This window comes from Eremothecium cymbalariae, chromosome 6 (assembly GCF_000235365.1).
Source record: "Eremothecium cymbalariae DBVPG#7215 chromosome 6, complete sequence".
NCBI classification, from domain to species: domain Eukaryota; kingdom Fungi; phylum Ascomycota; class Saccharomycetes; order Saccharomycetales; family Saccharomycetaceae; genus Eremothecium; species Eremothecium cymbalariae.
Genome location: NC_016454.1, coordinates 73,494 through 100,317, shown reverse-complemented (window position 1 = coordinate 100,317; position 26,824 = coordinate 73,494). Strand labels below are relative to the sequence as shown.

The window sequence follows — 26,824 nt, the reverse complement described above, 5'->3', positions numbered from 1 at the left end:
ACTAGACCTCACAGGCGATCTGGGTCAGCCCAGGCTTGCCCAGCAGCCTGGGCAAGCCTGGGCACCGCTGCCATTGGGAAGAGACATTCTCCCGGCGGAGTTGCCGGCCGCGCGAGACTGGCTAGGCAGAGGATAGGCAGGCCTGGGCAGGCCAGTACCAATGCCTAGGCAGGTTCAGCGCAGCGGTGTGCACACCGCTGCGCTAGCCGAACTCATAACAGCGGGAGTAGCACGCTCCCGCGCAGGCGCCAGAAACTATCGCACCCAATTTTTCACCGAATGGGTGCATAATGCATAATGTGTGGGTGCTCCTGTCCGCAGTCACATGCTTAGGTTGTGACTGCTGTTTTCTATACACATACAGCGGTGTGGTGGTACACCCGTACATTCATAGGTGCATGCGCGATGAGCGGGTGAGAGCGCCTTGGTTCGTCGCACATACAGCGCCGGAAAGGCCCAGGACTACGGTGAGCCTGCAAGCTCCCTCCCGACGGTCCCCCCCTCGGAGGGCCCACCGCGGCCCCGCACCACTCGGCCTTCAGCCCGCGTCCGGTGAGCGCTCTAGGCAGTGCGCTCGCTCCAGGCTCGCTAGGCCAAGCCCGGCCTCCGCCTGGCAGCCACGGAGCCGCGGAACCCGCCACGAGCCTTCCTGGCGGGTTCCGTTTAGCTCCATTCACGGACGGAGCAGCCTACAGAAAAATCTTTACTAACGTATAGTGAAAAGTTAAAGATGGTGAAAGTCGTTCAAATTGAGTATATTTGTAGACGGAGAGAAGGTTAATACACAAATGAGCGAAGAGATGTCTGCTGTCCCAAGTGTTCAAGTATGTGAACTTTACATGTGATGCAATTAACGAATGAATCTGGAGGTTATGGCCGTTTTTTTGTGGGATAACAAAGTGTTTAAGTGAATTTGCGAAAATATTATCTGGCAATGGTCCTTATTACATTGGTGTTGGCGTGTTACTTGCCGTTAAAGTGTAGTACGCTATTTTTTTTACTGTGTTAAAGAGTTGTCCTTCCATTATACTCGGAATTTGTGCAACGCATCCAAGGATGTGGTGGGGCTTTATTGATATATGATTTGATATATGAAGGTATTTCGGCCAGAGGAGACGAGACTTACAGAGAAGGATGTTTTTGTTGTAGCCTGATTGATTCATCGTGATTTTGACTTTAGTTGCTATTTTTTTTGGATTCAAACAATACAGTATTACTAACATGATGTTTTTATAGACTTTTGGTAAGAAGAAGTCTGCGACTGCCGTTGCCCACGTCAAGGCCGGTAAGGGTTTGATTAAAGTTAATGGTTCCCCAATCACCTTGGTTCAACCAGAGATCTTGAGATTCAAGGTTTACGAGCCATTGTTGTTGGTCGGTTTGGACAAGTTTGCCAACATCGACATCAGAGTCAGAGTTACCGGTGGTGGTCACGTGTCTCAAGTCTACGCTATCAGACAAGCAATTGCTAAAGGTTTGGTTGCCTACCACCAAAAATACGTTGACGAACAATCCAAGAACGAATTGAAGAAGGCCTTCACCTCTTACGACAGAACCTTGTTGATTGCTGACTCTAGACAAGCAGAACCAAAGAAATTCGGTGGTAGAGGTGCACGTGCTAGATTCCAAAAGTCTTATCGTTGAATATATCCCAAGATATATGGAAGCATTGTTTCTGTTGTCTTATTACTACATTTACATACACTGTATAACTTAATATCACGGGTAGAACGTTATATATACTAAAACGACCTGCACATTTTGTACTTGGAGTTTGCTTCTGAAACGGCCCGCCTTTTGGGAAGGCCGCCAAATCAGCGGCAACAACTGCTACTTGAATGTCAGGTGAGTCCATCCCTATCGCCGTTGTCCCGTTTACATGTTTTGTTAGCTTTTTCTTTAATCTTGGTGTTCTTTTGTGCCCTTTGCACGTAGAAGTTCGGCGTCATTTCCAATACGACGTCAAATGTTGCAAATGACATAAAACAGAATCAATCGACTAACCGTAAACAAAAAGGTATCCCAAGACATATAAGCCTGGGCACTACTTAACAAGTGGCCACTACATCACGATTTATCGCTAGCTGATGCACGTGATCTTCAACACGATGCAAAACGCGAACACCCTTTCGCGTCAAGGTTTATTTGTTTAGGGTGGAAACAACCTGCCAGGCTTACGCGATACACAGTTGTGTATGGATCCTGGACAGGATAACACCCAAAAGAAGGCAAGTTTAGCCGTTGGAGTCCATAGGGAAATAGGAGGGAGCTTTAAGAGTTGTTCCAGTCATACCAGGTGTTTAGTTTGTATCTTGGTAGTCGCAGGAATTGTGTCGTTGAAAATAGCCAGACGTACTGTTTTGATATTTTGCTCATAAATTATCAATTGAGTGCAACAAACGAAGCCTAACTAGTTGAGGCGTTTCATCTAATAAGCAAACACAAAAAGCAGGATATTGAGTGTGATATAAAATCGAAAGATACTAGGATTGTGGAGATGGGGGTGAAAACTCCGATAGATCCTGCGGATCCTTTACCACTTAGGAATGAGCTGGCTGCGTTTACACGGGAGTCATCGTCGCTGTCATCAGTGTCATCAGTGCCTGGGGAGGACACTTTATTAAATGAGCAGATAACAGTGGTAATGCAGCGGGGGAAGTTATTGGTTAGTAAATTGACTGAGCAGTCGTTGCTGACGCCTCATGACGAAGAGAAGAAGGTTGGAAAGAGAAGGACGTTTCAAGATCTTGAGACCGGTGAAGTTGAAAACAGTTTATTGGGGGTGGAGGAGGACGAGAATTGCGAGGTCACGCCGTGCCAGCGCCATCAGAACGCGTATAAACGTCGGTTGAGTGTGATAAAAGGCGGCAGCACTTCATCGCCATGCCAATATACGGAGAAGTTGCTCCTACAATCTAATAGCACTCCTCGAGCAGCTGAGGGTTTGGTGATAGACACAAGAAGCGAGTTGGTAGAGACTTTGAATTTGTTTATCGACTTGCTTTGTAAGTCACAGGAGCAGGTCAGGCAGCTGAAGCTTAAAAATCTGATACTCAGTTCAAACTTAAAGGACATCGTTTCAAGAACTGAGGTGGAAATGAATTTATCCAAACATTTGTTTGACAAAGTCAAGTGCCATTTGAATATTGAAAAGCAAGAATTAAAGGACCAGGTACGCAACAAGGATATGAAAGTGATGAAATATCGCGAGACTATCATAGAGAAAAATAAACAAATCAACAAGTTGATGCGTATCCTAAATGGGACATCATCCTCTAAAGATAATGCTTCACTTGCCAGCTCTGTGCAGGGGCCTCGTTTGGTAAGGACCCATGACGCCGGCCATGATTCGAAACTCGCGCGAAGTGATTCCAACATGTTGACCACGCTTGGGATCCTAGCATCTCGTGTTCTTGGAGAGGAAATGGATTATACCCATGTTCAAGACTCTGAATCTGATTGCTCCCACTCACAAGATGGTCAATCATCAGTGCTATCAGCTGCAAATTCTCGTTCCTTGAGAGTGCCTCCAAAGCGGCAATTGCAGATGTCATCACAAAGACAACCAATTCCAAGTGCCATCAAGGCTCAACACTTCCACAGCATGCCAGTTCTAAGCGAAACTCGATCAGATACAACAACATCAACATCCTCCGAAGCAGCAATGGCAGCTGTGCCTGTAACTAATTCAGAACTACGGAATACCCCCCACTTAAATACCACTTTACCGAAGATGCCAAGCTTTAACACTTTCGATGGGTCCATGAAGGAAGCTTAAAATAAAAAAATATATCTGCTTCTCGAAAGTACTAATTTTCATATGTAATTTTATGTTTTTGCCATTCACATTGTTCTTTATTTGTAACCATGTAAATTGATTTTATATGTTTATATAATTACTGCCTAAATTTTGTCATTGTTCACAGGTATGCTGGAACATACATAGACAAAACATATTTACATAATGTGTTAGTGTAAATCCTTGGGTAAATAGCCTTCAAGTACGGAAAACGAAAATATTGGTAATAAAAATTGAGTAAAAAGTACTTTTACATTCGAAAATGTGATTTTTATTTATATATATTATATTTGTATTGATTGATAATATACGCGAGAGCTAGATCTCGAACAGTCTTCAATAAAAGAAAAATATTAGAACATATTCCAGAGCTAAAAACATGTTTATCAAGGAATACGCAAGCAGCCACTGAGAGCACGTTCCTTTTAATTTCCCAATAAAACTTTTCAAAAACAATACACAAATAGTTTATGTATATTTCATCTCCAGATCGAGGTGATTATCCCACAATATATTAATTAACTTCCCCAGATTGTTTAGAGTTAGATTACTAAACTTCTCTGAATTTCCTTCATTCCAATTTTTCAAGTGTTCAAGTAAGTAGATGGATCAACACCCTCTTCTGGAAACTCAGTGATCTTGACATCAAAACGTTCTTGGATCTTCGCTAAGATCTCCTCATCTTCCTTTGAGGACACCAAAGAAATAGCCAAACCCTTCGTACCGAATCTACCTGCTCTGCCGACACGGTGTAAGTACTGGTCCGCCTCACTTGGCATATCGTAATTGATGGCCAGGTTGATACGTTCAATGTCGATGCCTCTGCCAAACACATCGGTGGAGACACAAATACGTTTCTCGAATTCTTTGAAGGCTTTATAACGTGCAATACGCTTTTCCTGCTTCATATGACCATGCACAGTGATTGCAGGAAAATTTGATGCGTTCAACAACTTGGTTAGTTCGTTTGCACGCAAGGTGGATTTGACGAATATAATGACTTGGTTGAATTCAAGGTCATCCAACAATTGGGCTAATTTCCGGTTTTTCTCACGTTCTTCAAGTTTGATGTAATACTGTTGCAATCCATGTAAAGTCAATTTAGCTTCATCATCCACGAATATCTCAAGCGGGTTTTGTAGGAAACGCCTGCAGATCGGTCTGATCTCTTGGGACAAGGTAGCAGAGAACATCATTACCTGTTTATCTCTAGGGGTGGCCCTAAAAATATCCTGAACGTCTCTTCTCATATCCAATTCCTCCAAAACTTTGTCACATTCATCAATAACGAAGTTTTTGACATGAGATAGATCAATATTGTTGTCCCTGACTAATGCCTTCAAACGTCCAGGCGTCGCAACAACAATATGTGGCGCCGTTTCCTTGTTCTTCAACAACTCAATGTCCTTCCGGGTATCAGTACCACCATAAAATACAGCTGTCTTAACATCTGGCATATATTTTGAAAATCTTAAGTACTCATTTCTAATCTGGTACGCCAATTCTCTCGCGTTACACAACACAACTACTGACACCTCTCCAGCCACAGGATCCAATTGCTGCAGAGTAGACAATACAAACACTGCTGTCTTACCTAAACCAGATTTCGCTTGACACAGGACATCTGTACCATGAATAGACTGCGGAATCGTGTGTTGCTGCACTTCTGAAGGATGCTCAAAACCACAGTCAATAATCGCTCTAGATAGTTCGGGCTTCAACAAAAAGTCCTTGAAACCAGTAGAATGAATACCAACATAGGAACCCTTTTTATCCGTGTCTTTACCTTCTCCTGATTCTTCTACACCACCTACTGCCTCAGCTGACTTGGTATTTTCTACTTGGATTTCTTGTTCGTTGTCAGAGTATTCCAATAAGTCCTCTTCACCTTCGTGCGACATTATTCCGTATTATTCCCAAATAATTGAAGGATAATTAGCCGAATTGCTTCTCTCTTCCCACCCAAATCGAAGAATTGAAAGCAAGCTACACGTCCAAACTGGTCCTGAAAACTGTTTCCGTACTTTTTATTTGATGTCTTCATTATTTTTTACTTTTCAAAATCTTTGGTGGAAGATTTTTGCCACCTTCGGCAAGACGAACGTTAGGAAAATAGGGCCGGGTAACGGTATTACGATGTGTCATTGTCGACGACAGATCGCAGGCGGTTGAAGATGTTATTCAATATAACCTTTGAATTGGGGTCTCTAAGGTTGTTGTATAGTTGATCTTCGTGGTCATCGATTGTGGCGACGATGTCCTTGAGCTGCTGAGGAAGCGCATCCGTGCATGCGATTGGAGGGCTCGTCGTGGCGGTAGCAGCAGCGGTGTGTGTAGCAGCAGATTGATGTTCGAGAATGGCGACTGCGACGCTGGCTGCGTCGTTGTCATTATCATTTTCGTTGTCACCGTTGTCATCGTTATTTTCGTCCTCGTCATCGTCTACGCTGACCGCAGCTGTGGCTGCAGTGTTGGTGGCTTGCAGTTCGATATCGATCGGCCTGGAAGGGGGGGCAGAAGTGGCAGATAGGGCGGGGAGGGAGATGTCTATTGCGGAGGAAGTATCCGTGGATAGACTCATGAACATTTTGAGTTCTGTCTTGATATCTTGAAGTTTGAAATGGGTCTCATTCCAGGAGAGTTTAACTGTTTGAGGGTCATATATGCGGACTAGTTCTGGGCCAAATTCGATTAGCCTTGATAGGATGTGTCTGCCCCACGGTAATGCAATAAAGTTTTCGGGGTTGACCAGGCGGATGCAATCCTCGAAATCCCAATGGTACTGATCGTTGAAACCTTCAAAGACAACGAGTTTTGCGTTATGAGGGAGTTTCCGATAACATTTTTGAAGGATGCCGTTCAAAGTTTTGATACGTTCCTCCTTGTGCATCAGACTGGAGTTATTGTTTCTGAAGGTGACCAACTCTGGTTCAAAGGCCAGACCCAAGGTCATGTCAGGGTCCACTTTAAAGCCGATGAAACAGCTAGCCAACACTTCATACGATATAGGTACTCTCACTAAATAGTAAAAAACCTCACCATTGGACATGCACTTCCTCATTATTTCTTGTAGTAACGGTACGAACCAAATCCATAGAAATGTGAATTGGTTCTTCCACTTCTTGAAGTCTTCGAACTTGATCGGATTATGGAACACCTCCCAGCCATATATTATCTGATCATTGTGTCTCTTGATGAAATTAGATACCCATTTCCGCCCTAATGTAATATGCTTAATCTCCTGCGAAACTAGGAACTTCAACTGAACCAAGTTTGGCAAGTTGCCGTATGCGAGACAGACTTTACGCAAATACAGAAACAGTTGTTCCTCCCTAGCCGGGTCGAGTTTCATCTGGATCAGATGACTCGTGCTATTAGAATTGCTATTGGAAGCCACCCGGACCTTCGGCACTGTTTTAGTAGTCGGCCCTACACTGTTGGATGTGCTTCGTTGCTTCTTGCTGTTTTTCAGCCTATCGTACAGAGTAGACTTGGGGATCTGGAAAAACATCGCAATCTGCCTTAAAGACTGCTTCGGTCTTGGAGCATGCCCTCCAGTCGCACTACGATGTACACCTCCTATTGTCATCGAAGTATTCTGCGACGGCAAATCACGTTGTTGTTGCTGTTTGAAATATTGCAATGCTAGCTGTATACGAACTTCCTTATTAGCTGGAAGCGTAGTACTCATTGATAATGAAGGATCAACAAACTCTGCCTCTAGCAAATCACCACTCACATCACAACCGTTTACTGACGTGCTGGGTGCTGTGGCTGTAGCTGTTCCAGCACCTCCGCTCGAATTTATTTGATTCACCTGCATACTCATGCCTAATGTGCTCTTGATATCTCCTAAACTCCTGAGTTCACCAGCACCTAGTTAACTTTGGGATTCCCGAAGATGCCAACACTTGAAAAAAAGCTGATTGAAATATCTATCTTAGTGGAATGGTGTAATCATTTATGTCTATTATTTATTATGGACTGTGGTTAGCGCATATCTTTGTTTTCCATTTTGGTATTGAATGGCGTTACCTCGTTCTGCGTGATGCAAAAGCCGTCAAACCCGCGGACGCCAAGCTTGCATTATGGGCCATTCCCCAAGTCCTAGAGGGTTGAAAGCTCCATGTAACAGCTGATCGCTATGTAGCAACGGTTGCAGGTTACAGTTTTATGATATGAATAATTAAGTATTACTTTGCCTCTGATTGCACGACCGTTGCAGGCGGCCAACGTTTCTTGGCTGAATATAGTATATATTAAGTTTAAGTCTATAAAAGGCACAGAATAAAATTAACACTCGAAATCGTCAAAGGAATAATATAACAATGAATATAACAATAAATATAACTGCGCAACGGTTACGCTCATTAAAGTATTGCGGGGAGAGGGGGAAGTGTTGGGAAGTTCAATCATGTGTGTATGTTTTGGGTTTAAAAAAAATGGATATCTTGAAAATTTATCCAGAATAAGGGAAGGACAACTCTGGAGGTTATTTTCTATTTTTAAACGGAGGAGTCTCTGCCCAAAAATGAGACCTTCAGCCAGTCCAATGCCACCAAGATCCTATTTCTGAAGGAAAGACACATCACTAAATAGGAGGATTTCCAGAATAAGAAGGTCCAAGAGCCAGCTAGCCTGTACTTGGACTCACCGATAGCCAAATCTGCGATGGCCTTGTCGGATCCAATGTAAGCCAATGCACCTTGGTGATTGTATTTGAACGGTTCAACCAGGGTTTTCAACTTATCCTTCTTGGAACACCATTTAGCCTTTTCTTCGACAGATTTACAGTTTTCTGCTTGCCAAGCAATCTGGTCGATCTTGTATTGCTTTTTGAACACGCGAGCTAAGTATTCACCCTGTTGATGGGCGACTTGTGCGGTTGGGAATAGCCCTGGGTAGAATGTACAATCACCAATAGCATATATAGAGTCCTTGGCACCAAGTAGTTGCAACTTATCATTGATTAACAGGCCACGTCTAGAGTTTTGCTCCTCCAATTTGTTCATCAAGGATTCAGAAACTTCTCTAGGAGCGTTACCAGTAGCCCACACTAGTACACCATATGGCAACTCTTCGATCTGATCACCGCACTTCGTAGTGATGTGAGTGGCGTTGACGTTCTTAACCATTGTGTTAAGTTTCAAATCAATACGTTCCTCCTTGAACAGATCTTGAGCATACTGCCACAACGACTTATCAAACATGTTTAAAATGTTAGGCAAGCCCTCGCATAAAACCACACTGATTTCCTTAGATAGTTCAGGCATCCATTTAGACAAGTCTTGGTCAACATAGTCTTGCAACTCTGCGGCAAACTCGACACCTGTAGGACCGCCACCAACGACCACAAATGACAACAAACGCTTACGCTCAGCGTCGTTGGGGGACAATGTTGCTGCCTTCTCGATGTTGTTCATAATCTTGACCCTGATATCCTGTGCATCTGGAATTTCCTTCAAAAATGAAGCATGCTCGTAAACACCAGGAGTCCCAAAAGTCGTGGGCTGCGCGCCCACACCTACAACCAAATAATCATATTTCAATTCTTTCTCATAAGAATGCTCGCCCTTCTCAACTGACCGGATCCGGACTGTCTTGTCCTTGGGGTCAACATCCAAAGCCTCGGCTTCGTAGTAAACCACCTTACCGGGTCTTCGCCTCGTGATAGACCTCACAGGCTCAACAATAGACTTCAACTCAATGGTGCCAACGGGTGTAGAGGGTAATAATGGCGTAAACAAAAAGTAATTACGTGGTGACACAACGATAACATTGTACAAAGTAGTGTCCAAATTTTTCAATAGTGACATCGACCCCCACCCGGAACCTAGAATGACCAAAGTCTTTCTAGGTGATCCATTCTCAAACGTGGAACTTTGCGGTTTCTGCTGGGAGGGATTAGACTCCCTGTACAACTCGTAAGAAACCCACAAAGTGCCTGCCAATACAGAAAATAATGACGCTTTCAGGGTCGTACCGACAACTTTCCTCAATAATGACTTCGGCTGCGAACCACCCACTCCGTTCTGTCCAACAAGCCCCCTCCTGCTTACCATGCTCATCGCTCCTATACGAGCCTTACTCGCAATCTTTCCTCCGCTAACGATCTGTCTCGCAAACATTCTTCCTGCTTATAAAAACTCCTCAGCTTCGCAAATCCTTGCGACGATCTAATAAATGATACAACAAAAATTATCAAGATAAAACACCAGACCTTGGTCTTGTTTTATTATACCGGAAAGTTCGTAAAATAAACAGCCCTATCTGTCCCTTTATAGTCCTTCTTCTTTCTCTTTTTGGCACAACCTGCTGTATAGAAAAAGATACCAACACCAACACTAGTCTGTCTGTCTGCCTGTCTAAAGTTAGAACTGAGAGTTAAAAAAGAGGAAAAAGTTCAACTAGACAAAAAGAGAAGCAACAAAAAACGCAATGTCTGTGTATTAGCCGCTAAAGTGTGCCTTTTATCCTCTCCAAAAACCTTTTGCTGGGTTTCTTATCTCTTTTTCAGTGGCCCAAGTTTCTTTCTTTCTCTCTATCTCTTCTGTTTCTTCGCTTTTATATATACAGCTCTACCACGCTTCTCAAATTATTATTATTCCGCTGAATTCACTATTTTTGACAAAATTTTTTTCGTCCGTTTGTGTTAACAGCACTACACTAACCTTACTACTCTCTCTACTCTGCTACCGTCATCTCATCGCTGTACTACTGACTACTATCACCCACTACAGAACCGCGGGACAAGCCATGTAGAAAGCAAGTAGCATCGGCCACCACAAGATGCGCCCCCTCCTCTCACCCCCATCATCTCTTGCAGATACCCAAGAAGTACCCAGTAGACCACGCAACGCAACTTGTTTCCTCTCCAAGTTGGAAGCTAGCCCGTTTTCAGTGACAGGCACCGCCGAAAACCGTGTCGCGGTTCTCCTCTCGCGGTGTGCGTCTTCTTTGTTCTCGAGAAAGTACACGTGCATCATTTTTTATGCAATGCTTAATTTGCTTTGTTCTTCTCGCTGCAGCTTTTTGTGGGCAGCACTGGCTGGTTATCCGGTCCGGTTAATTTTCCGCCACCGATTGTCCGACCCGGAGAGCTCTGTGTCAACTGCAGCCAGTGCAGTTACCCGGCCCATTCTGTCCGTTACCCGGCCCATGACACAAAAACGCAGCTGCAGACACAAACGTTACTGGTTCCTGGTGCCTGGTGCCTGTGTGCGCGCCGTATAGTTTCCGTCGTTCCACCTCCGCTGCCTAAACGAGATCCGTGCACCGCGCAGAGGTTAAAATAGAGAACTCAGGGCGAAATCTCCCGTCGTATAATCGCAGACCGCATCTAGCGCACACCGTTCATTCCTGTCGTTACGAAGAGAGAACAGACTCGGAAGAACCAGAAAAAGTGGTCTCAGACTGTGCTCGGTTGTGATTTAGAGATCCATATATGGAACAGCGGGTAGGTAGCCAAGCTAACTGCCTGTAGCCCAACATCAGCTGTTTATCTATGTACTGCGCATGCATGTGGGCGTATCCACAAGGCACGCTGTTCTTTCTTGCCTGGCTATATAAAACAAAAAATTATTTTTTTCCCATCGTTCAGGATTTTTTTCACTCTTACGAGAGATTATTCTCTACTGAAAATTTATAATAAGAGCAGTTGATATTTAGTATATAACTTGTCCAAGGTATACTAGTTTTCAGGTTCGAGTGTTCACCAGCAGTATTGGAGTTTTTTCTGTATAGACTCAGACAGGAAATCCAGTGTTTTTGTTCAAGTTGTGGATTTTTTGTTGATTTTTTTGTTTCTAAATTATTGTTATTTTATTATTATTAATTATATTTTTGATTTTGTTGTTGCTGTTTGGACAGGTAGTTCTGGTTGAAAGGTTCTCTTCTCTGTTTAAGTTCAGTATAATCGAGATAAGATTTGAAGAGACGAAAGGCGCACGAAGAAGTAAAATATGTCAGAGTCTTTGGTGCAAAATGTTGTGTCGCTGGTGCAATTTGCAGTTGCGTACTTTGTTGCGTTGCCATTAATCCAGCAGATCTCGCTAGTTGTTGCAACACCGTTTGTGTATTCGCTTGCATGGCAGTGGATGTATAGTATGAGACGGGACCGGGTGCCGCTAGTTCCTTATTATGTTCCATGGGTTGGTTCTGCTGTGTCATATGGTATGGAGCCTTATAAGTTTTTTGCCAAGTGTCAGAAACAGTATGGTGATAGTTTTGCGTTTGTTTTGCTTGGAAGGGTGATGACTGTGCACTTGGGGCCCAAAGGGCACGAGTTTGTGTTGAACGCGAGGTTGGCGGAAGTCTCTGCGGAGGAGGCATACACGAAGCTTACCACTCCTGTTTTTGGAAGCGGTGTTGTGTATGACTGCCCAAACCACCGGTTGATGGAGCAGAAAAAGTTTTGTAAGAACGCCCTTTCTACTGATGCGTTCCGCAGGTATGTTCCAATTATCGAGGATGAGGTTACCAAGTACTTCCAAAACTCAAAGTACTTTCGGATCAATGAGAGTGATGGTGGGCGTGCCCATGTAATGGAGACCCAGCCGGAAATGACTATCTTCACTGCATCGAGAACTTTGCTTGGTGATGAGTTACGCGCCATGTTGGACACTGACTTTGCCTATTTGTATTCAGACTTGGACAAAGGGTTTACTCCGTTGAACTTTGTGTTCTCGAACTTACCACTTGATCATTATAGAAAAAGAGACAATGCACAGAAGGTGATCTCGAGCACCTATATGAGGTTGATCAAAAAGAGACGTGAGAACAATGACATCCACGACCGTGACTTGATTGATGCTCTAATGAAGACTTCCAAGTACAGGGATAATGTTAAAATGACTGACCAGGAAATTGCAAACTTGTTGATTGGTGTTTTGATGGGTGGTCAGCACACGTCTGCAGCCACCTCTGCTTGGTTCATCTTGCACTTGGCTGAAAAGCCACAGCTTCAAGAAGAATTGTACGAGGAACAAATGCGTGTGTTGGACGGTGGTAAAAAACAGTTAAGCTACGAACTGTTGCAGGAAATGCCCCTTGTAAACCAAGTTATTAAGGAAACATTGAGACTACACCACCCATTACATTCCTTATTTAGAAAGGTTATTAAAGACATGCCTGTCCCAAACACCTCCTATGTTGTTCCAAAGGGTCACTACATCCTTGCATCTCCTGGCTTCTGCCATCTTTCTGAGCAATATTTCCCTAAGTGCAACGAGTTTCAACCGCATCGTTGGGACAACGACGCCGCCACCTCCTACGCTAGCTCTGAGAAAGTCGACTACGGATTTGGCTCTATTTCTAAGAGTGTATCCTCCCCATACCTACCCTTTGGCGGTGGTAGACACAGATGCGTTGGCGAAGGTTTCGCTTACGTCCAGTTAGGTACCATTCTTTCTACTATTGTTAGGACCATGAAGTGGCGTCTACCCGATGGCGTCAAAAGTATTCCAGAGGTAGACTACACCTCCATGGTTGCATTGCCAGGTTCTCCAGCAGACATTGTGTGGGAGAAGAGACGTGAAGTTGTCGGGAGCCCTCTTTCCTGATCTACTGTCTTGATATGTTGTCAATCCTTTCTTTTTCCCTCTTCCTACATATATATACCGAATGGAATGGTAAAAAGTGCAGATTTTTGACTACATGCTATTTATTTTTTATCAATTGATTAATCCTTCAAAAAAGTAACCTGGCCAGCGTTCAAACTTGTCGTATACCCCCCTCCCCTGCTAATCACGAAATTGTCTGTTGCCTACATAAAATATAGGTATACACCGCGTGCACACATGTTACACACCTCCATATAGTCTATAGTTGCTGGCCTTCTATCCCAAAGTAGTTAACATTTGACTTCCTTTTCTCTGATTTCCTGACCTCTATCGAGTATATCTACAACGCCATAATATATCCTAAACAGCCACGAAAAGCTAAGAGCTACCGTTATTGGTGTTTCTGCATACTCTTTTAGTCCTTTTGTCTGAATGGTTCTTCGAGCAGTCGTACCAAAAAAAATGGCTCCATTTAATAAGCACTCCATAATACAACCTTATGCACCCTGATGCCTAGCACCAATATAGTACACCTAAAATCACCCTATCCTGTCCACCGAACCAATCGAATACCTGAGTAGTTTATTTAGTTTACATATTATATAAGCTTTGTATTAACCTCGGATAGTTTCCGTATGCGTCTCTCCAACTTCAGTCCGTTTTTCTATTGTGCCACTGCCTAGGCCGCATACATATGCATCCTTTATCCCCATACCTCCCCATACAGCAAACTTGAGGACATTTAAAGCTTTTCGTGTCCCGTTTTTGCAGGTAATCCGTTCTATCTTCCTACAGTCTTTTGTATCAGATGATTATGTGCGAACTATTTTTAAAGGGAAGCTAATGATTAGCCAGCTATCGAGGAAGCTCGCTATACGTGGGGTGATTTTTCAGGTTGCGCTTGGGTTTCTGAAGGCATCTGGTATCCGTTATTGACCGATGGTGCAGTGCGGCAGCGGCGGGTGGCGGTGTGGATTCCGAACTCCAACGATCTTTGTAACGTTCGTACGATTGTTATATTGTTTAAATAATTAGGCGCTGCAAGTTGATATTTCGGTAGCAGTATATAACAGGTCCGGGTGTCATTCTGCTCGAGGACGGTCGTGAAGGCGGCGATAGTAGCGTCAGTAATACTTGAAAGAGGGGACATACAGAGAGACGAGGAGGAAGCTTAAGGTTTACGACGTACAAGAAGGGCGAGGATGTTAACTAATACACAGATCAATAACTTTAGGATCACCAGACAGTTAGGTTCGGGCTCATATGGGTTGGTGTTCCATGCGGTGGACATGTTAACTGATCAAGAGTATGCTATAAAGGCTGTAATGAGACAGCAGCAGCCTGGAATGGGTGCAGTGTCGTTAAACACAGCCGTACCCATAGAAACAGGAGTCAAGAAAACAACAATTCTGCAGACACAGTTGTACCAATTCTTTAAATCTTTCAAGAGTCGGATATTTCTGCCCACTGTTGATATTGAATCTATTCGGACACTTACAAGGGAACAACTAGAGAATACTCCGCACTACCGGGAACTAGTCATGCACTTAACAGTGCACTCGCATAATAATGTTGTAACAATCCACCAGGCGTTGGAATCCAGTTTGGCAACGTTCATCGTGATGGACTACTACCCAAGGGATCTGTTCACATCAATCGTAAACATACACCATTTTAATAATGATGGACTGCTTGTGAAGAAGGTCTTCTTGCAATTATGCGCAGTGGTTTTGCATTGTCATAGAATGGGGGTTTATCACTGTGACATAAAACCGGAAAATATTTTGCTTGATAGTGATGATAACGTTCATTTGTGCGATTTTGGGCTCTCAGTGAGTGCAAGTGAATTACCCTCAAAGGTGTGCGTGGGTTCTTCATACTATATGGCACCAGAGCGAGTACTGTGTTCTGAACCTAGCCAACAGTTTCCAATGGCTGCTGGCGACATTTGGTCTATAGGGATCATCCTTATCAACCTAGTGTGTACTCGTAATCCTTGGCTTAAGGCTGATATAACATTTGATACCACATTCTACTATTTCGTTAAAGAACCACTTGTGCTGAAGAAGATTCTTCCTATATCAGAAGATCTGTATGATATCCTGATATCGGTGCTACATATGGATCCGAAGCGGCGTCCCCAGTTGCCCGAACTCATGGAAGCTGTGGCAAACTGTGAACATTTTACCAGCAGTGGTCCTCTTGCAGAAGTTGAACGTTTATCTCTTGAACAATATGAGAATTTCTTGGAAGGTGATTGCAGCATACTGCTACGCAAGGTATCAGATGAGTACTATTCGGATGACTATTTTGAAACTGAGCATGCTGTATCATCGAGCAGCGAAGACGAAAACTCCTACAGCAGCGATACCTTATCCTCGGGGTCATTCAATCGTGATTTAAGCGAACCAGTTGTAGGCACGCTGCTCCCAAGGGCTGGTTTGGATAGCTTAAATTAGACTCAAAGGCATAGGTAAAATATCACAAACTTTTAGAGGTTACAGAGAGCAGGACAGATAAGAGGGAGGGGGCAAATGACTGCTTCAGCCTAGGACCTTTCTCCAGCGAACCTAAATAGGTTGGTTCAAAGGCGGCAAACGTGGATAAACAGGATTTTGGTACAGATGTGGATTTTCTTTATTTTAGACTCCACATTGGCTTTTCATATTTTTTGGGTTATATTTCAGGCCAGGATTCTGGTATGTGTAATATCTCATATGTATTAAGGTATAGCTGTAAGGAACGCTTATGATACACAGTAGTTACTTATCCATCCACACGTCTTCTTCAAAACCTGCAATGCCTCCTATGGTGGCTTCAATCGTTTTGCCATCCGTTTCAATTACCCTTGCATTTTATTTCATGTACATCAGGCAATTCAAGATCTCGAAATTGAGGTTCAATCATGTTGCGCCCATAAAATGGTCTTCACGCTTCAACACACGGTCGGAATTTCTGACATAGATGGGTAAAGAAATATAAAAAAAAGCGTACGTCCATGCATCGTCCTCTTATAGAGTCTTTGTACTTTTTTCAAACTTGAGCAAGTGATCACAGTCATTTCCCCACTAATCCTTGCAGATTCCGGAGAGCTAACTGCAATCTACTCTATCCAAGTTCACCGATCTGCATTTTCTAATGGAATATCATTGCTCAGCCTTGTTATATTCCTTTGGGGGTGCATGATATCACCTCAATGACTTTATTACTAGCAATCAGATATGACGACAAGGCTTTTCCAACGGTATATTTGCCCGTACCAGCAGTTCCTGCTATAACTATCACTGTGGTAGGAGCTACCTTCCATTAAATGACTTAACAGATCTGCGCAAGTGTTCGTACTGCTGATGCTGATGGCATACTCTTGTGTTAGTAGCTTTTTGGTTTCTATTGGATGGGAATTACCGTTCTTTTCAGGTTAAAAGAGATGGAATGCATGAAGTGGGCTCGCTTACGAAAAAAAATGCATTATGGGAGAAAATTAGGTTCAAATAAATACCTTTCTTGCCAGTTGAATAATAAATACAATGAATGGATTGGAAAAGAGCAGCCTTCATGATAAGTATGTCGAACTAGTAGATATGGATATGGGTTGTAGAAAAAGATACAGTATCTATATTTAATTATACACACACATATATATATATATATATTCCCTCAAGGTTAAATAAAAGAAGGGAAAGGTTTCTTCAACAATAACGCTTTAAAAAAAGAGTAAGCTTTTGATCCGTTACATTCATACGTTGTATCGTATATGGTTTTAAATATTCAAAGGCGTCGAAGAGATCTTTACAATTTTGACAATACAATAGAAGAGGCACCACCACCACCATTACAGATACCAGCGACACCAATTTTACCACCCTCTTGGTGCAACACAGACATCAACGTAACCACAATTCTAGCGCCAGAGCAGCCTAAGGGATGACCCAAGGCAACCGCACCACCGTAGACATTAACTTTAGAAAAGTCCACGCCTAATATTTTGGAGTTGACCAAACCAACCACAGCGAAAGCCTCATTAAATTCAAAGAAGTCTACCTCGTTTATGTCCGAGACACCTGCATGCTTCAAAGCCTTGGGAACAGCCAAAGTTGGAGCCCAGGTAAAGTCGCAAGGTTCATGAGCAGCCTCACCCCACCCACTAATAAGAGCCAAGGGCTTTAAGTTCAATTCCTTCACTTTACTCTCAGAGGCTAAAATTATAGCAGCAGCACCATCGTTGATTGGAGATCCATTAGGAGCGGTCACTGTGCCATTCTCCTTCTTAAACACAGGCCTTGCAGCCCTTAATTTCTCTACATTCAATCTACCCGCCTCTTCATCTTGCGACACAACAACGTCGGGCTTCCCTCTGCTACCTTTGATCGTAATTGGGACAATTTCCCTCTCAAATTTGCCCTCCGCAAAAGCCTTCTGTGCCTTCTGGTATGACTCAACCGCAAACTTGTCTTGCTCCTCCCTACTAATCGAGTAGTCGGATGCACACTTCTCCGCATGCACACCCATAGCCTCGTGGTCGTACGCATCATTCAACCCATCCCTCTGAAGACCATCAACCATGGACGTAGCTCCAAACCTAGCACCCGAACGTGCGCTAGGAACATAATAAGGAGCATTGCTCATCGACTCCGTTCCACCGGCAACAACGATATCAGCGTTGCCGCACTTAATTGTCTGCGCACCCAAAATAATCGCCTTCATCCCGGAAGCACAAACCTTGTTGATAGTCGTCGCGACAACACTCTTGGGCAACCCGGATGCCAACGCAACCTGGCGAGCCGGCGCTTGTCCAACATTCGCAGACAACACATTACCAAAGAATATCTCCTCGACATGCGAAGCATTAAGCTCCGGAACTTGTCCTAATGCTGCCTTAACCGCATGGCTTCCTAGATCCACCGCACTTTGAGATGCTAAAGCCCCTTGAAATGACCCAATTGGCGTTCTTGCTGCTGCAACAATATATACCTTATCTGACATCCTTCAATTCCTTAATAACCACAGCCCCAATAATTCCGTCAGTGACCGTTGAACTGTCTTGCCTGACGTACCTTTGTATGGATATTGCTAGATCTTATGCTCCTTATATATATGTGTTATATGCACGCGAAAATAGTGAAACGGAGGCCGGTTCCACTGCTCGTTTAGGCCGACAGTTGCCGAACGAAAAAACCGTCGTTTAAGGTTTTTCGTTCCAGTGGCACAAAGTTCTTGAGCCGGGTAACCATAATAGGAGTCACGTTATTATCACGTGACTTGTGCCCAGGAGTTTGCCTTGCATACATACATACGTACATGTATGTGGCGCGAAGTGAATTACAGAGTTTGCCGGGGCTGCGCCTGTATTGAGCACCTTTCCCTCGTTGCAAACCGCCGCTGTCACCTATGCTCCGCGGTCTGCTCATCTAACAATAATCAGCATCATCGTCATGCGTCGAAAATTTTTTTATGCGGGATGAGCTTCTCTAACAAAAAGACACTCCGCTTAGCACTTTTCACCAATAATACTACGCAGTGCCTTAAAATTGCTGCTTCTACAGGCCTTCTGGCAGAATATCCTTCGAGCATATTTATGATGAAGTTCCTCACAACAAATTTTATTAAGTGTTCAGTACCTGCATGCGACAAAAGCAATGATAACTTTCCGCTTCGCTACATAGGCGACAAATGTCAGCTTCAACAGGATAACTCGATTGAGTTCAACGCGGAATTTCTTATGCGCATCCTCGACAGAGTCGAGTGGAATGCAGTGGTGGCGGTGGCCGAAGACCTTGGTAATAGTTCATTACCAGAAGCTAAACCTCAGCTGCTTGTGAATGGGAGTGAACTTTCAGAGGAAGACATTACTATCCTTCGGGACCTGCATACCTTACTCATGCAGACGAGCATTGTGGAGGGTGAGATGCAATGTAGGAACTGCGGACATATATACTACATCAAAAACAGCATTCCTAACCTTTTGCTTCCACCTCACCTGGCCTGAGCCTGAGGTCTCGATGCCAGTGCTAAGCACATACGACATGCATGCATCATGCAAAACTACCACACACGCATGCACAAGCTATATATATATATATATATATATATATATGCATATGTATATACCTGTAATAAACGTATACTACCGCCATCCTAGCTAGAACGGCCCATTTGCACAGCCAGGTTCCGGTCAGAGCAGGTCATATGTGAAAACAACGTGGCTTGGATATTATTTATCTGGCCAGATAAATACGTTTGTTTCATGGAATAGATTGACACGTGACCGGTTGTCTATTGCGTTCCGCCTCCTTCATTTTGGTTCAACAATTCGGGTACCGGTTAATATCAAATAAAACCACTCACAACAGTCATCAGTCTTCAGTGGCAAGTAAGGATAGTAAAACGTGCAAACGACATTCTAAATGTTCCATAATGGACTCTTCGGAAACCTTAAAAACATTGCAGCCGCAAACGACGATATCTGACGGATCATCTCTGGAGAGTGCTTCTATGGAATGGGATAAGCAGAGAAGCCTATCGATATCCAAACTGTTCCCCCGCTCCTTTATAAAAAGAAACACCTCTTCGGGTTTAGCAACATCACCTTTGTCTCAGCAGGTTGTTCAGGGAGTGCAGTCCGGAAAGGTTGATGAGGTAGTTGGGCCCGGTGGGGAGACATTTCTAAGCATCGATAACAACTTAGATGCATTCAAAGACTCACAGGATCAATACCCGCAACAATTACAACAGGACAAAGATAAAGAAAAACATCAACAGCAAAAAACGCAGCAACAGCAGCAAACTGACCGAAATACCGCTTCTAGTACACCCCCCGGTGCACCTCCGTTATCCAAGGAGAACGGTAAGTTGGCCTTCCGGTTTAAGAATATGTTCAAAAGCTCGAAAGAGATAACTGGCGCTGACGCTGAGGAAGATGAGAATGCAAAAGGTTCTCGGATGACTCCACCCCACAACAACCGTGTGTTTTCGGGCTCAAGGTATTCACCAGATGCTTCTGCAAACCGCGTTAGGTCACCTTCGACGCCAATACTGTCGTCACACTCAGTTCCCTCAAGGCATCACAACAATACTATTTCCCATATCAATTCGACACCTATGAATTCCAATAATTTGCAATCTCCTGTCTCCCCGAGCAGCAGCGCCGCTAGCGGTAGTAGCAGCACTCAGAAAACGAGGAGCACTCGATCAAGTACAGTTCGTGGTGTAAACACTTGCTTTGTATATCAGCCTCCACCACCACACACTGTAGAACAAGAGAATGGCCAAAAACTGCACGATAATGTTACTTCATTTTTACTGACTCCTACGACGACTCAGTCTTCTATGTATTACATGAAGGAATCCAACAATACTAGTGCGCTTTCTTTGAATAACATAAAGGAAAATGAAGAAGTGCGAACCTTTAGTAATGGTAACAGCAATAACAACAGCAACATGGTATTGGCGTGCTCTACAGCCAATGGAACTAGACATATGTCTGATACGAAGAATTCAGCCAATGATTCAGATACGTCTGTAACAGAATATAACCCTCCTGATCCTCCTACGCCTGTCAAATCACCAATATTAAGAAGAGTTGCTTCGCAACCTAAGAGTATTGAGAAATTTGACTCAGCTAGTTCATCTGGTGAACAGATAGGATCGCGGATGCATCATTCTGCTCCTTCAACTGATCAGCATCTTCAGATACCAACATCAGCGTTACTATCTGGCTCTGCATCCGGTGTGACACTTTCAAACGGCGAAGCTACTTCAAGTTCAGCCAAACCTTTGACTCTTCTAAAAAGATCCCAGAGGTTAAGAGCTAAATCATTTGGGAACAAGTTTCGGGAAGCAACCGTTGGACCCCAATCATTCGAAAAGATTAGGTTGCTAGGTCAAGGTGATGTCGGAAAAGTGTATTTGGTTAGAGAGAAGAAGTCTGATAGATTATACGCTTTAAAGATATTTGGTAAGGCTGAAATGATAAAAAGGAAGAAAATCAAAAGAATCCTAGCAGAGCAAGAGATATTAGCCACTAGCAATCATCCATTCATCGTCACTCTATACCACTCATTCCAGACAGAAGACTACTTGTACCTCTGTATGGAATATTGCATGGGAGGCGAATTCTTTAGAGCTCTTCAAACAAGGAAGACCAAATGCATCAGTGAGGATGATGCCAGGTTTTACGCAAGCGAGGTCACTGCGGCATTAGAATATCTACATTTAATGGGCTTCATATATCGTGACTTAAAACCTGAAAACATTCTCCTGCATCAATCGGGCCACATTATGCTATCAGATTTCGACTTGTCTGTCCAAGCAAAGGGCCCAAGGAACCCGCAAGTTAAAGGTAATGCTCAATCGTCACTTGTAGATACTAAAATTTGTTCTGATGGTTTCAGGACAAATTCGTTCGTTGGGACAGAAGAGTACATTGCTCCAGAAGTGATTAGGGGCAACGGTCACACTGCTTCTGTTGATTGGTGGACTTTAGGTATACTAACCTATGAAATGTTATTTGGGTTCACACCATTTAAAGGTGAAAATACAAATCAGACTTTTTCTAACATTTTAAAGGTCGAAGCTACGTTCCCAAACAATAACGAAATTTCAAGGACCTGTAAAGATTTAATCAAGAAACTACTTATTAAAAGTGAGACTAAACGTCTGGGCTCTAAATTTGGAGCCAGTGATATTAAAAAACATCCTTTCTTTAAAAACCTTCAATGGTCTTTGTTAAGGAACCAAGAACCCCCATTGATACCTGTTTTGACTGAAGATGGATATGACTTTGCTAAATTATCACACAAAAAAGATAACAAGAAAGAGAATAAAACTGAATCAGCGCCGACATGCTCTATTCAAGCAGAAAATAGCACCATCTCTTCCATTGACACAGCTGAAGAGCAAGAACGCATTATGTTTGAGGAAAAAGTAGAACACGATGATGCTGTGTCCGATGACGATCCTTTTCACAACTTCAACTCAATGAGCTTGATGCAACAAGACAACAACTCATTAATATATGGTGATAACAATTCTTATGGAAAGATCACATATACTCCGAACCAAAATCGTTCACGGAGTAACAGCCATAGAAGCTTTTTTAAGAGGTGAACACAATACATTTCAGTTAACAACTTTTCAGCACGTTTAAGGTTTATGACCGCCAGAAAAATATTTTTAGTTTGTCATAATGGTCTTTTTGGTATGTAGTATACATTACTTGATTAAACAGAATGAATTAGTATACCTATATCCATTTCCAACGTTCAAATATTGTATCTTTATTTATAGTTGATTTGGCTCTACGCACCAAAACTTTTTGTTTATAATTAGACAAACTTAGTGACAAGTTCCAAAGTTAGCTTTGGAGCTTTTATTGGTGAAGTCCGTAGAAGTCGTTTAACAGAACTTAGTAAAATTGCTTCGTTGTTCAACTCAATTTCTTTCTTCATTTTCTCAGAAATTTGGTATGCTCTATTTATGATACTTGTTGGGACATTTGCAAGTTTTGCCACATTTAGCCCGTATGAATTATGAGCCTGGCCCTTCTGTAGTTTATATAAAAACGTGACACTTGGCCAGTTTTCTCCAGGTCTGTGTTCCTCAATGAAGGACATATGATAATTGCTTAAAATTTCAGATTTAATGTTTCCAAGTGCTGTATAATGTGTGATAAATAACACCAATGGGCAATTTTCTCTTAGCTCGATAAAATAAGTTAATATTGCATATGATATACTTATCCCATCATGCGTACCAGTGCCACGACCAACCTCATCCAATAACAGCAATGATCTTGGGGTAGAAGATTTCAAAATATGTAATACTTCCGTCATCTCTACCTTAAACGTAGAATCCCCGCGCAATAAGTTATCATGAGCGCCAATTCGGGTAAATATCCTGTCGAATATTGAAAATTCTGCATACTCTGCAGGAACAAAGCAGCCTATTTGAGCGATAATTACCAATAGAGCTACTTGGCGCACATATGAAGATTTGCCGCCCATGTTTGGCCCCGTTATAACCATAATTTTATGCCCATCTTGACTCATTGATACATCATTGGGGATGTAGTTGACGTTCAGAGATTCAATAATTGGGTTACGGGCCTTCTTAACTTTGATATATTGTGACTGATTAGAAAATTTGGGCCTCACATAGTCAACATTAACAGAAGTTGCAGCCAAAGAAAGGATACAGTCATACGTTGCAAGTTTGTTAATTGCAGATTTCAGGCCGACGTACTCATTGGTGATTCTTTTCAAAAATGCTGCATATTCAGCCTCTGCTATATTCTCTAATAGTTCCTTATGGTATTGCAGCTTTGCACTAAGCTTAGTTGTTACAGGTGTTCGAAATCTACTGACCATCTTGGTACTATTTACTTTAACCCAATCACTTGGTACTGATTTTATCTGAGTGTTTCTAACCTCAATCAGAAAATCAGTTTCATTCTGGTAGTTCATCATAGGCCGTTTTAGTACCACACGAATATTCTTCAACTCTTCGTGCAGCTCTTCCACAACAGCATCAATATCACGCAATTTTGATAATAGAGCTTCGGCGTTATCATAATTGTTCAAGTTAAAGTATTCAGACGCTCCCCTTTCCTGCTTCTTATCCAACGCTGCCTCAACATTGATCATCGATAAAAGTTTAGGTATTGGAAAGGTCATCAAATAATTATGTAACTCGGCGAATATGGAACTAAGTAATTTAGAACCAACGAATATCCTTCCGTTTTCCGATAATATATGATCTTCAATATACCTGTGGTGAGATTTGAAGAGTGAAGCAAACTGAGCCAACTGCCTTAAGAATAAATAGACTTCACGCTTTGATGTACGTCCATATGCAACTCTGTTTAAAATTCGTTCCAAATCCTGACAATCTCGAAGTACATTATTAAGGGATTCAATAAAAATTTTGTCGATCTCACTAGATATGCACTCCACTGCGTCTAACCTTTTGTTAATTTCAGCTACATCAATCAGTGGCTTGGATATCCAGTTTTTCAACAGCCTGAATCCAAAAGGCGTTCTCGTATGATCCAAAAGCCATAATAGAGATCCTTTAGAATCCTTAGAGGTATTGTTAATAAATATATCTAAACTCTCAAATGCATTGGACGATAATGTCATTTGTGTTTTTGAACTGAAGGTTTTATAGTTTCCCTTAAACTGGAGCAATTCCTGATTATTAAAGGTGGATAAATACTTGTGCACAAGGGTAGCAGCAACATAGATCTTTCCTTTGGTATCAAATTCAAATTCCACTTTTCCCAGCGTTTCTTTATCTGCATCAGTCGTATCTTCGACTATAAATCTGACATCGGGATTGATGTTAGAAAACACTTTAGTAATGATCGGATTCAATGGTTCCTGCGTAACAACTTCACTAGGATTCAGATACGTTATCCGTGTTTCCAGTGACTCATTTACATATTTTTCATCTTTAAACTCATCATAGAAAACTTCTCCGCTATTCAAATTAACGCTAATAAGGTAATAATTTGTTTGTATAGTTTGGACATCACAAACTAGCCCCCAAATTGACGTAGAATCACCAATCACATGACGTTCTTTGGAACCAAAAATTTCATTGATACCGTATGTTGCTCTTGTAAACACGCTTGTCACTTCTCTTGAAAAGACAGAATTAGACTTGCCGCTATTTTTCTTAACAGCTGACGTTTCTGTTTGTTCTACTAAACCTACCTTCAAATTATGGTGTATCAGTCTTTGTAAGTGAACTTCCAGTCTAACATCAGGAATAGTGCAATATGCAAACTGCTTGAATTTAATATCGTTAGGATTCGTCTCATTGACTGTTAATTTCCCTGGAACTAATTTAATCTGTAATAGTTGACTCACCAAAACAGCATCCTCTGCAAAAAACTTGTACTTATACCCAACCCGAACGACCAAAACTTTATCCATATTGCGTAGCTTTAAGTCCTTAAACTGTTGGTCTAGTTCTGTCAGTTTGTTGGATTTCTGCTTCTTCGCCTTTGCCTTGCCATCGCTTACATCTTCCAGATTATCTTCCTGCAACATTGATTCCATAGACCTTTTTTGTAAAATCTCATCCAGCCTTTTAACAAATCCAGTTTTCCGAACTTTATCAGTATTTAAACTGTCCTTATTATTGAATTTGTAATTAGTGAATTTGTGTGCCTTCATCGTCGTTGGAGTTGTTATCGACTCCAAGTTACTCTCATTAATTGGAACAAAGGTGTCAGCTTCCGGTTCATTTTCCTCCACAGAATTTTCAGCAGTAGTGATACTACTTTGCAATTTAGAATCTGAATTGACGGTTAAACATTCATCGACATCAGAATCCACAACCTCAACCAGCTTGGCCTCCTCTTCCTCAGTTCTCTTTTTGGGAACATGATCTTTTTTGTTCGACCTAAAGAATCTGCTAATAGTAGGCTGATGGAGCATTCTAAATTAAACGACCATCAACACTAATAAGACCACAATAGGGTATATTTAAGATATCTGAAATACGTTTCTTTAATTGCTCAAGGCTATATTATATAGTGATGTGATATTATATTTCCAGTGAAATACGCGAAAACAAAAATCAATATTACTTATCACGTGCAGGATATACCAATAAGACCAGAAAGAAGAAACTAGGGCGTTTATTAATTAACAAACGTACCTACAGATACGTGACGATCAGGAGATGAACAGCGTTTTGGAACTTTGGGGCGGCAGTTTCCAGCGCGGTATGGTACGCTACAAGCGTCACTTTAGATAGTTAAGCTGCTAGGCCTCATGGTTCACTTCAATAATTCTTCTAAAATTACATTAGCTTTCTTGTGGTCGCCACTATCCATAGACTTGATACCTAATCTCCTCAAGACTTCAACGACTTTGTCCTTCGAAAACCCTTGGTTTACCATACTGTCCACTAGACTCTTGTCGATACCATATAGTTGTGCTTCTTCGTCGTTTCCAGTTTCACCCGATGCATATGTCTTTGTCCAAAGTGCGGCAGTTTTATCAAAAGATGATCTATCACTCAAATAATGTTTGGCAACTTCAGCATCTTGAGGGTCATTTGGTTCAGGGGATTGTAGCAAAGCTTGTAAGGAAATTAAAGAGGTTTTCAAAGTAAGTACAGGTGACCAGGAGTTCTTTAAAATGTCTAAGCAGATGGCTCCTGTCACTGAAGATATGTTAGGGTGATAAACTTTCGTATCAAATTGCATCTTTGGTGGTTTAAACGGGTATTCTAATGGGACTTGGATATCAACTACAAACTTTCCACCATGGTATGGGGTTCCTGGTGGTCCCAAAAAGGTTCCCTTCAAATGGTGAATATCAGACTCACTCACAAAACTTAAGGAAATATTGGCATCTGGGTCATCTTTGACAGACTGAATCTCCTTCATCAACCTCTTGGCTCTCGACATGACTACTAAACAATAGGTACGGTATTAGCTCTATTTATTCACCCG

General features: G+C 42.4%; 13 protein-coding genes and 1 further gene across 13 annotated transcripts; 7 read left to right on the top strand and 7 right to left on the bottom strand.

Moving 5' to 3' along the window:
- Positions 1 to 800: 800 nt before the first annotated feature.
- On the top strand, positions 801 to 1,644 carry Ecym_6051 (40S ribosomal protein uS9; the record flags this gene model as incomplete). Its single annotated transcript, XM_003647223.1, has 2 exons — positions 801 to 824; positions 1,237 to 1,644. 2 exons carry the CDS (start codon positions 801 to 803, stop codon positions 1,642 to 1,644), a joined length of 432 nt encoding a protein of 143 aa, XP_003647271.1.
- An 853-nt stretch (positions 1,645 to 2,497) lies between these two features.
- Positions 2,498 to 3,778, top strand: FDO1 (Fdo1p; the record flags this gene model as incomplete). Its single annotated transcript, XM_003647222.1, has 1 exon — positions 2,498 to 3,778. The coding sequence occupies one exon, from the start codon at positions 2,498 to 2,500 to the stop codon at positions 3,776 to 3,778; it is 1,281 nt and encodes a 426-aa protein (XP_003647270.1).
- Positions 3,779 to 4,383: 605 nt separating this feature from the next.
- Positions 4,384 to 5,700, bottom strand: SUB2 (ATP-dependent RNA helicase SUB2; the record flags this gene model as incomplete). Its single annotated transcript, XM_003647221.1, has 1 exon — positions 4,384 to 5,700. The coding sequence occupies one exon, from the start codon at positions 5,698 to 5,700 to the stop codon at positions 4,384 to 4,386; it is 1,317 nt and encodes a 438-aa protein (XP_003647269.1).
- Positions 5,701 to 5,930: 230 nt separating this feature from the next.
- Positions 5,931 to 7,628, bottom strand: Ecym_6048 (uncharacterized protein; the record flags this gene model as incomplete). Its single annotated transcript, XM_003647220.1, has 1 exon — positions 5,931 to 7,628. The coding sequence occupies one exon, from the start codon at positions 7,626 to 7,628 to the stop codon at positions 5,931 to 5,933; it is 1,698 nt and encodes a 565-aa protein (XP_003647268.1).
- Positions 7,629 to 8,304: 676 nt separating this feature from the next.
- On the bottom strand, positions 8,305 to 9,927 carry Ecym_6047 (uncharacterized protein; the record flags this gene model as incomplete). The annotated part of the gene is made up of 1 exon (XM_003647219.1): positions 8,305 to 9,927. The coding sequence occupies one exon, from the start codon at positions 9,925 to 9,927 to the stop codon at positions 8,305 to 8,307; it is 1,623 nt and encodes a 540-aa protein (XP_003647267.1).
- Positions 9,928 to 10,588: 661 nt separating this feature from the next.
- Ecym_6046 (uncharacterized protein) lies at positions 10,589 to 11,032 on the top strand (the record flags this gene model as incomplete). The annotated part of the gene is made up of 1 exon (XM_003647218.1): positions 10,589 to 11,032. One exon carries the CDS (start codon positions 10,589 to 10,591, stop codon positions 11,030 to 11,032), a length of 444 nt encoding a protein of 147 aa, XP_003647266.1.
- Positions 11,033 to 11,760: 728 nt separating this feature from the next.
- Positions 11,761 to 13,359, top strand: ERG11 (sterol 14-demethylase; the record flags this gene model as incomplete). Its single annotated transcript, XM_003647217.1, has 1 exon — positions 11,761 to 13,359. One exon carries the CDS (start codon positions 11,761 to 11,763, stop codon positions 13,357 to 13,359), a length of 1,599 nt encoding a protein of 532 aa, XP_003647265.1.
- A 1,202-nt stretch (positions 13,360 to 14,561) lies between these two features.
- SKS1 (putative serine/threonine protein kinase SKS1) lies at positions 14,562 to 15,818 on the top strand (the record flags this gene model as incomplete). The annotated part of the gene is made up of 1 exon (XM_003647216.1): positions 14,562 to 15,818. The coding sequence occupies one exon, from the start codon at positions 14,562 to 14,564 to the stop codon at positions 15,816 to 15,818; it is 1,257 nt and encodes a 418-aa protein (XP_003647264.1).
- A 375-nt stretch (positions 15,819 to 16,193) lies between these two features.
- Positions 16,194 to 16,665, bottom strand: Ecym_6043 (the record flags this gene model as incomplete).
- A 483-nt stretch (positions 16,666 to 17,148) lies between these two features.
- On the bottom strand, positions 17,149 to 18,342 carry ERG10 (acetyl-CoA C-acetyltransferase; the record flags this gene model as incomplete). The annotated part of the gene is made up of 1 exon (XM_003647215.1): positions 17,149 to 18,342. The coding sequence occupies one exon, from the start codon at positions 18,340 to 18,342 to the stop codon at positions 17,149 to 17,151; it is 1,194 nt and encodes a 397-aa protein (XP_003647263.1).
- A 319-nt stretch (positions 18,343 to 18,661) lies between these two features.
- TRM112 (RNA methylation protein TRM112) lies at positions 18,662 to 19,345 on the top strand (the record flags this gene model as incomplete). The annotated part of the gene is made up of 1 exon (XM_003647214.1): positions 18,662 to 19,345. One exon carries the CDS (start codon positions 18,662 to 18,664, stop codon positions 19,343 to 19,345), a length of 684 nt encoding a protein of 227 aa, XP_003647262.1.
- Positions 19,346 to 19,773: 428 nt separating this feature from the next.
- Ecym_6040 (serine/threonine-protein kinase) lies at positions 19,774 to 22,464 on the top strand (the record flags this gene model as incomplete). The annotated part of the gene is made up of 1 exon (XM_003647213.1): positions 19,774 to 22,464. One exon carries the CDS (start codon positions 19,774 to 19,776, stop codon positions 22,462 to 22,464), a length of 2,691 nt encoding a protein of 896 aa, XP_003647261.1.
- A 218-nt stretch (positions 22,465 to 22,682) lies between these two features.
- MSH3 (mismatch repair protein MSH3) lies at positions 22,683 to 25,799 on the bottom strand (the record flags this gene model as incomplete). Its single annotated transcript, XM_003647212.1, has 1 exon — positions 22,683 to 25,799. One exon carries the CDS (start codon positions 25,797 to 25,799, stop codon positions 22,683 to 22,685), a length of 3,117 nt encoding a protein of 1,038 aa, XP_003647260.1.
- A 344-nt stretch (positions 25,800 to 26,143) lies between these two features.
- On the bottom strand, positions 26,144 to 26,779 carry UBC1 (E2 ubiquitin-conjugating protein UBC1; the record flags this gene model as incomplete). Its single annotated transcript, XM_003647211.1, has 1 exon — positions 26,144 to 26,779. The coding sequence occupies one exon, from the start codon at positions 26,777 to 26,779 to the stop codon at positions 26,144 to 26,146; it is 636 nt and encodes a 211-aa protein (XP_003647259.1).
- Positions 26,780 to 26,824: the final 45 nt, after the last annotated feature.